The sequence below is a fragment of the Lolium rigidum genome, chromosome 5 (genome assembly GCF_022539505.1).
Source record: "Lolium rigidum isolate FL_2022 chromosome 5, APGP_CSIRO_Lrig_0.1, whole genome shotgun sequence".
Classification (NCBI taxonomy): Eukaryota; Viridiplantae; Streptophyta; class Magnoliopsida; order Poales; family Poaceae; genus Lolium; species Lolium rigidum.
In genome coordinates, this window is record NC_061512.1 from 252715006 (window position 1) to 252724033 (window position 9028).

Below are 9028 nucleotides of genomic sequence, written 5' to 3' on the forward strand. Positions count from 1 at the left end.
TGCAGCAAATAATCCATACACATTTCATAATGGAAATACCTTTGCACGACAGCTTGATTCACACTTCTCCCTTGTCTTTCTATCAATGATGCTTGTAAATTCTTCCGTTTTGTCTACAGGTTGGCCATCATCTTTGACCTTAGCATCCACCGCAGTAACATCAGGCTTTGGTATCACTGGTGAACATGAAGACAGTGCTTTCCTTATGCGCATGCGCCATGCCGCCATCTAACATTTGTAAATCAGGTTCATATGAGGATGACAGGCTAATCTCTGCACTAACTAAATAGACATGTTTATAAATCTTAGATAGAATATGAGAAAGATACTTACTCCCAGATATGATTTAAGGTTTTTTTTATCCTGGATATCCAAATTCTCACAGAACATCTGTATCTGATAGAAAGCATGGAATACAAGCAGACAAGGTCATAACTAAGAAGATAAAACTGGGATAGAAGAGAAGCTAGGAAGGCATTACTCCACCACCTCTTCAGTTGTAAGCTCATGATTCTTGATAGGCAGAGATTCTGGATCCTCAAATGAAACTCCCATAAAAGAAACAAGTAACTCCTGCATTGTCTGGGCCTCAGACCATATGAAATCTAAAGCTCGACCAGCGTTCCAAGCTTTCCAGGATGGAAAGCTTCCATGCATAGTGATCCTGCAAGCAAAAACCAGCTAATTTTAATTTAAATTACTACTCTAAAAGGGATAATGGGTATGAATTTACCATCCTAAATTTTGAAATGTTAAACATCTAAAGTGTTTATTTGATTTTAAGCTAAGATTCCCAATTCCCCTGCAAAAATAGTAATCACATTAGCAACTGGAGCTACCAAGAAAAGAATGAAAAGAACAGGCAAAGTCCAACGACTATCTGATGTAAGAAGGAACATGTACCCCCTCGATTTGGTCTCCATAGAATTACGAACTTCATCCCTGGGCTGCAGATTCAAAAAAAAAAACTGCAATGTTAATGCTAACACCTAGTAAAAAAGAAGAGAAACAGGGCAGAGATAGCTGCGGCGAATGTTTCAATGGACCTTGTTTTTTAGACTCGCATTTAACATGTGATTTAGATCAAAAAGTACTAGTTGAATCTTTGCGGGGGCTTTATATTCCAGACAGACAAAATAATGTTCAGGCAACATGGACCGACTTGCCTCAAGTTTAGCCACCTGGACCTTCTCAAATAGCTGCAAGTAGGTGCATCTGATACATTAATTGACTAGTATCAAATAACAAGCATAACAAACACTTAAAAAGCCTGTGATGAAAGCAGACCTGATTGAGACAGAACATGATAGCTGTGAAATCATGAGGCCCAATGAACTCTGTTGAAGAGAAAAAGAAACTGATCTGAGACGTGTACTTCAGATAGGTGAACAAAAACATCAAGAGCCAGAGTTGAGCAGTTAATGAATAGTACATGGCATAGGGGACTGAAGAACTATACGAGATATATATATATAGCACATGAGTGTTGCAAGAAGGCAATGAACTGCCCAAGAAGTCACCAGAACATTTTGTTTAGATAGCGAGAAGTAATAAACTGTCCAAGAAGTCACCAGAACATTTTGTTTAGATCGCGAGAAGTAATATGAACGCCTAATATATATTGACCTCATTAGTATGCCCCGCTGAAACAGAAACAAATACACCCTGAACTGAATACCTTGGTGATGAAGGTGCCTTTGGGAGCGAGGAACATGGTTGCTAGGCGTACGGCATCGATGACGAGCGCTGACTGCCTGGTTGTCTTGTGAGCCCCATCGCGCTTTCTCTTGTTATTTCGTCCTATCCCATCGTGGAGAACGACGTCGAACGCGGTAACGCCCTTGGAGTCCATGAGCCTCCGCACGGCTGCGCTGCACCTGGCGGTGGCGGTGATGTCCTCCCTGAGGAGGCGCGCGCCACGGATGGGCCAGATGGGCTTGAGGTCGACGCCGACGACGAGGGCCCCGGCGGTGGCGTCGGTCACGGCCACCTGGACCCACCCTCCAGGCGCGGCCCCAAGGTCAAGCACGGCGCGCGCCGTCGGGAGGAAGCTGAAGCTTCTGTCGAGCTGGAGCAGCTTCATGGCCGCGCGACTACGGTAACCTTGCTCCTTGGCGAGGCGGTAGAACTTGTCCTGCCGAAGCTTTCCCGTCGCCTTAGACATGGCTGCGCCGCCGCTGCTGCTAGCTAGCTAGGGTTTGTCACGTCCCTAAGTCCGATTCAGCGAGAGGAACTGGGGTGGGGCTAGGGATTCACACACCGTGTCCACCATTTATGTCAAAAATCTATTTATTGCATACAAAATTTTAAAACACTAGTGTACGATAGTTCCCATTATAACTAGTCTAAGAGTAAGTACTACTTAGCAGAGTGCGTGTTCAGGAGACACGACCGAATGTCTCCATGTCTTAATTTGTGTAGATACTAGAAATGTACTACTAATTAATTCTAGCTAGTTAATCGTCAATACTTTACAAGTAGATGTGTTTGTCCATTTCAGCAAGAGCATGCATAATTGCTAATTAATTAAGACAGAAAAATTACAAGTAGACAAAAAGGCAAATCACGAATGCAAGTGGAACTGCTAGAGATACACACAATCATTTCCTCACCAAGCATACATGCATGCATACACACATGCATACATGCATACTCAAGAACTGCGCGTGAGACGGGGCTTTATTTGGACTGCATGCATGATGCAGTAGCTTCGATATATCGGATAGCTATATAGAATAGCAAGCTAGGCCTGATCTCGATTTAGATCAGGCCGGGCTGGTACTCCACCCCCGTGGCGTTGAGCCACTTGTGGCCGCTGATGAAACGCTGCACAGTGTAGGTTTCAGCCTCAGTGGAGTTCATGGCGTGGAACCAGCTGACGCGCGCGCTGGTGTTCGCCCCCGGGCCTCTATTGGCGTACTCGCCATAGTACACCGTAGAGGGGACGCGGTAGTCTGCTCTGTCCCACGCAACCCAGCCCCTGCGGTTCATATTTCATTCAAGGTTGTGAGCAAAACATGCATTACAGCAATATAATATCCTAAATTAAGGCAGATCGAGTTGCTAGACAAAATAAACAATTAGTATATGCATCCAACCTGGGATGGACGATGGTGTCCATGAAGGACTGAAGGAAGACCACATGCGAGTGCTTCCTCCAGGGCCTTCCTAGGTAAGTCTCGGCGCCATGGAGATCTTCGCAGTTTTGGAACGCAAAGCCTGCGTCAGATCTGCCACCGTCCTTGCCCTGAGCAGTTACCACGTTATACTTTCCTATCACCGGGCTGCGCGCGAGTAGGAGGCAGTTCTGGAAGACGGCTTTAGCATTTCCGAAGATGAAGTCGACTGTCCCCGATATGGTGCACTCCCGGTAGAACTGGCGGCCGGTTTTAGCGAGGAGCGTGTCCTCGTAACCTATGAACTCGCAGCGGTAGAACACGGACTGCTTCGAGTCTGATCTGAGAGCTACGGCTGCACCCGCTTCCTTGCCCGCCGTATTCTCTATTGTTATGTCACGGGCCATGAAGTAGTTGCCTTTCGCATCTGCAACCAGGCAACCAACATATCTAAACATATCAAGAGCTGCTGATCAATGCGAGCCGAGCAGGCAACATACGTACGTAGTACTCTACTTATGTAGCAACACAAGCTAGCTAGAGATCGAGGCAGGTACTGTGCGTGTGTGTATATATCTGAAGAACACAGGTGTATCGTTAGAGCAAGGAAACTTACAAAGCACAGGTGTGTTGTCAGATTCCAGGCCGCCTTCTTTGCTGCGGTTGCCGCTGATGACTGTCTTGCCCACGCCGTCGCCGATCAGGAGCACCTTGTTGATGGCTACCTCCACGTCCTCTCGGTACAGGCCGGCTCTGATGTGGATGACCAGTCGCTGACCTTTCACCGGCCGGGCTGCATGCAGCAGGGCCGCCTGAAGGCTGGTGTAGTTGCCGCTGCCGTCCTTGGCGACCACCACGTCCACTTTGATGTCGCGGACCCCCAAGTCCAACAGCTTCCTGTCCCCGGCTCGCACCCACAGCGGCGCCGTGCTCCATGCCACCGCTGAGGCTTCGGTGAGCGCCAGCAGGACATGGGCAAGGGCAAGGGCAAGCGCAAGAGAGCAGCTTCTACCCATTCTGCTTGGTCTGTATGTATGTTGTTGCAGGAGCGAGTGTGTTGCCTCATCCGACTACTGTGCGAATATATAGGCGACGGCGACGCCTGCTTCTCTTCTTCTCGATCGCGCGGTGACACGGATTTTTCTTTCTTTCTTTCACACCCTTTAATTCTGAATTTCAAGATTTTGATTCTGCCCGAGCCAGCCTCAAGTAAGCACGCACATGGAGGACACACGCATGTTCGGCTCCTAAAAGTACAAGAGACCCTGCTCCACTGCTAAAGGAAATTAAGATGGACACACAATTATATTACCTTTTTTTTTTGAGAGTACACAATTATACTAGTAGACCACCCGCCGGTATCATCTTATAGACTGTCGTCTAGGGGTAGGGGCACAACCAAACGGCCTAGATCGCTACTACTAGGGCCTGGCCCAACTAGCTAGCATGCCTAAATCTCTACTCCCAGTCTGGACTTTCTCAGTTCAAAGTAGAAATCACTTTCAAACAGACCACACAAGACAAAAAAAAAATGTAAGTCCAAAGATGGACGAATTCTTCCCAATACACCGTAATAATAATAATAATAATAATAATAATAATAATAATAATATTATTATTATTATTATTATTGTTATTGCTCAATTTCTAGTTTTTTGTGAGTTTCTTTCAATTTCATAGAAAGTAGGTCAAAATTGAACTAGAGATTGTTTTAATAGTATGCTCTAACCTTCTTTTTTTTCTCTCCAAATATCATTTTTAGATGCACCACCACCTCGGTCGCATCCTCCACCTCTCCCGAAACCTCCTTCCAAACCCCGTTGGGAGTCAAACAAAAATTGGCAGATCCGATCACTCGGTTGCATTGCATGGTGTAGAGATGGATTAGGATGCTAGACTCCCTCTCTAGAGTAGTTTTAGGGCAAGCTTTAGAGATGATGTTGCCTTTATGAAGGTACGTAGTATGGAGCTGGGCCTTGGCGTATGTAAGCGCCGACTTGTGCCCGCTGGCTCTGCTTCCCGACGGCCGTCCATGGAGGCTTATTTGCTGACGCAATCTCCGGCAAGAAAGATCACTCCACGCTCGGGTATTGTTAGGACCGAGATTAGTCTTCCTCCATGCTAATATGCTCATCCGGGGGATCTTCTATCTCAGGCCAAGGATCATCGATGATTCATCCTAAGTGGTCTTGTCCCCATTGGTGCTACCGGTGCTTGCGCCTTGAGATCTTTGACGGCCGGCGGTGAAGGCGATGGACCTGATAGCTTTTCCAGATTTTCCTGAGAGGTCTGTTTGCAAAGCTTAAGGATGGATCCATACTGTTATTTTCTTTGAGGTCCTCAATGTAAGTGCCCACCACTTGACTAATGCAGTTTCCAGACCTGGTTGAGAAAAAAGGCTAACGGAATCTAAACTTGAACTATTATTTTTTATTATGTTGGGCAGTATTATTGAAATCTATGAGTTAGAAATAATATTATTGTTTCAATTACATTCAAGCTAAACATTTTTTACTAAAGGGAATATATTAATATTGCGACGATAATAATTACATCCAGCCTGATTCTAGCCATTCTGCTTGGTGTGTATGTATGTTTTTTTTTGCGGGTAAGTGTGTATGTATGTTGTTGCAGGAGCGAGTGTGCTGCATCATCCGACCACCGTGCGAATATATAGGCGACGGAGACGCCTGCTTCTCTTCTTCTCGATCGCGCGCTGACACAGATTTTTCTTTCTTTCACACCCTTTAATTCTGAATTTAAGAATTTTGATTCTGCCCGAGCCAGCTTCAAGTAAGCACGCACATGGAGGACACACGCATGTTCGTCTCCTAAAAGTACACAAGGCCCTGGTCCACTGCTAAAAGAAATTAAGATGGACACACAATTATAATTCCTACTCGATGGATGCTAGTAGACCGCCGGCCGGTATCATCTTATAGACTGTCGTATAGGGCAGGTTTAGACAGTGAATTTTCGCCCCCACTTGCCAATTCCGCTGCTCCAATGGAGAATCTCAACACCCCCCCCCCCCCAACGACTAAAACTTCCATTCTCAGTCTGCGTTTGACTTCACCGTGAACTGAGGCATGTTCCATGCTGGCAACAGACCGCAGAGATTCACAATACCCACTGAAACCAAACGGTAAAAAAAAACTTGGTTGTGCGCGACCGAAGCACCATCAGAATCAGCACACTCCAGACATGTCATCCATTTGGAATTCACCGATGGAATCTTCCGGAACTCGGTTGATGTGGGCATTACCCTTCGGGTGCCCGACATTGCTATACCCGAGATTATAAAGATGGACCAGCACAAGGACTCAACAAGCTGGACCCACAATGCATATCAACTTGAATAACAAGAAAGAAGACTCCAATACGAATCCTACTAGGACTCTTGTAAACCCTAGCTTGGCTGATCTGAGACCACCCTCCCCAACCCTCCCCACCCTCCCAACCCTAGCCGCCCGCACCCCCAACCCTCCTCTCGCCGCCGGCAGCGCCGCCGGGGCAAAGACCTCGAGCGTGGCGGCGGCGGGGGCCTTCCCTTGTGACGCGTCGGGGATGGCGGCCATGTAGTTCCTCCTTCCGCCTCCCGGGGCGGTGGCTGCCTGACGAGGATGGAGGGGCGACGGCGGCCCTCCCGCCTCCCGCATGGATGGACGGGGACGGTGGCCAGAGCCTGCGCTGCGGCCTCCCCGCCTCCCATCGGCGGCACGCCGGTGGTGGCTGGTGGTGGCGGACAGCGCCATTCCCTCCGCCTCTCGCTGGTAAGGGGCGATGATCTTGGGCTTCTCCCGCGGTACGAGGTCGCCCGGGGCAGCAGCCTTGGGTTCGACGGTGGAGGCGGCTGAAAGAGCAAAGTCTAAGACCCGTGTTTTGTGTGTTTGATGACAACACTTGAATTATCTCACCGGGTGCAAAAGTGTCGTTGTGCAAGTGCACGGTGACCTCGCGGGACGCGTCAAGATCGAGGACTGAAGCGTAGCTTAGGTTTTCTGGTTTTGTGTGTGTATCGCGAGGCAACATGGTTGGAGAGGAAAAGAGAAGAAAACAGTTTTCGTCAGGCCGGTACTACCGGTACTAGTAGCGGTAGTACCGCTACGTCTACTAGTACCGCCCTACGGTACCGCTCTGGTGATATGCACGGGATTTGACCCACAGAACATGTTACGGTACCATTGCGGTACCTCGAGCGGTAGTGCCGCTTCAGAGCGGTAGTACCGTGATACGTCCAAAACGTATCTACTTTCCCGAACACTTTTGCTATTGTTTTGCCTCTAATTTGTGTATTTTGGATACAACTAACACGGACCAACGCTGTTTTCAGCAGAATTGCACTGGTGTCTTGTTTTTGTGCAGAAACTCAACTTTCAGAAAAATCCCCGGGATTAATTCCAGCGGGCCTATTTTCACAGAAGATGGACGGAGCCAGAAGACCAGAAGGAGGGGGGCCACGTGGCGCCCACCCCACAAGGCGGCGCGGTGGGCCCCTGGGCCGCGCCGGCCTATGGTGGCGGCGCCTCGGCCAGCCTCCGACGCCCTCCTTTCGACTACTTAAGGGTTTCGACCTAAAAACGCCAGGGGGTTCGACCATATTTCCAGAAGATGTCCAGAACTCCGCCGCCATCGCGAAACTCCGCCTCGGGACCAGAAACTCCGTTCTGGCACCCTGCCGGGACGGGGAATTGGAGGAGATCATCGCCATCATCACCACCGACGCCTCTCCATCGACCATCCATGATTTCCCCATCCATGTGTGAGTAATTCCCCCGCTGTAGGCTGAAGGGGATGGTAGGGATTGGATGAGATTGATCATGTAATAGTCATAAGATTGTTAGGGCATAGTGCCTAGTATCCGTAGTTGGTACTTTTATGATATTGTTGCAACTTGTTATGCTTAATCCTTGTCACTAGGGCCCGAGTGCCATGATTTCAGATCTGAACATGTTATTGATTCATGTTGATATTCATTGTTTTATGATCTTACCTGCAAGTTGTATACACATGTTGCTGTCCGGAACCCGAGGCCCCAAAGTAACAGAACTTGGGACAACCGGAGGGGAAGGCTGTGATGTGAGGATCACATGTGTTCACGGAGTGTTAATGCTTTGCTCCGGTACTCTATTAAAAGGAGTACCTTAATTGCCAGTAGTTTCCCTAGAGGCCCGGCTGCCACCGGCTGGTAGGACAAAAGATGTTGTGCAAGTTTCTCATTGCGAGCACGTACGACTATATACGGAACACATGCCTATGGATTGTTTAGTACTTGGATACCGCTTTATTATTATCTGCAAATGCCCTGCCTTGATTATTACATGAGTTCTCTTATCCATGCAACGCCCGTTCATCCATCCCTATGCCTACAGTATTTTAATCCTGTTGTTTACTATAATCACTATTGCTGTCTTTATTACACTGCTGCTTATATTTTACTACTGCTACTGCCATAAAACTGTTGCTACTGATAAACTACTGCGAGCAAGTTTGTTTCAGGTGCAGCTGAATTGACAACTCCGCTGTTAAGGCTTACAAATATTCTTTGGCTCCCCTTGTGTCGAATCAATAAATTGGGTTTTACTTCCCTCGAAGACTGTTGCGATCCCCTATACTTGTGGGTCATCAAGACTATTTTCTGGCGCCGTTGCCGGGGAGCATAGCTTTATTTGCAAGTTCACCTGAATTGATATTGTTCGCTGCAAATCCTCCATCATGGGTAAAACTCGCGATGCTAAAGTCGCCATATTACCATCCACTACAAGAAAAGGTACAACTACGAGTACCTCTCGTTGCTCTTGATTCACCATCTCGTGATAAGTCAACTTGTTTCACCACCACAAGCTTCACGTGTTGGTACTTCTGCTGAATCTGAAAATTCCTCCGATAATTTTGATGATGCTTCTATCGTG

The 9028-nt window shown here is 47.8% G+C and overlaps 1 protein-coding gene across 1 annotated transcript; it reads right to left on the reverse strand.

Moving 5' to 3' along the window:
- Window positions 1-44: 44 nt before the first annotated feature.
- On the reverse strand, window positions 45-2189 carry LOC124654994 (pre-rRNA 2'-O-ribose RNA methyltransferase FTSJ3-like). Its single transcript, XM_047193965.1, has 7 exons — window positions 1679-2189; window positions 1288-1335; window positions 1047-1199; window positions 904-947; window positions 490-664; window positions 334-396; window positions 45-220 (listed from the first exon to the last, which is right to left on the reverse strand). The coding sequence occupies exons 1-7, from the start codon at window positions 2162-2164 to the stop codon at window positions 161-163; spliced, it is 1029 nt and encodes a 342-aa protein (XP_047049921.1). The 5' UTR covers window positions 2165-2189; the 3' UTR covers window positions 45-160.
- Between the last annotated feature and the right edge of the window lie 6839 nt (window positions 2190-9028).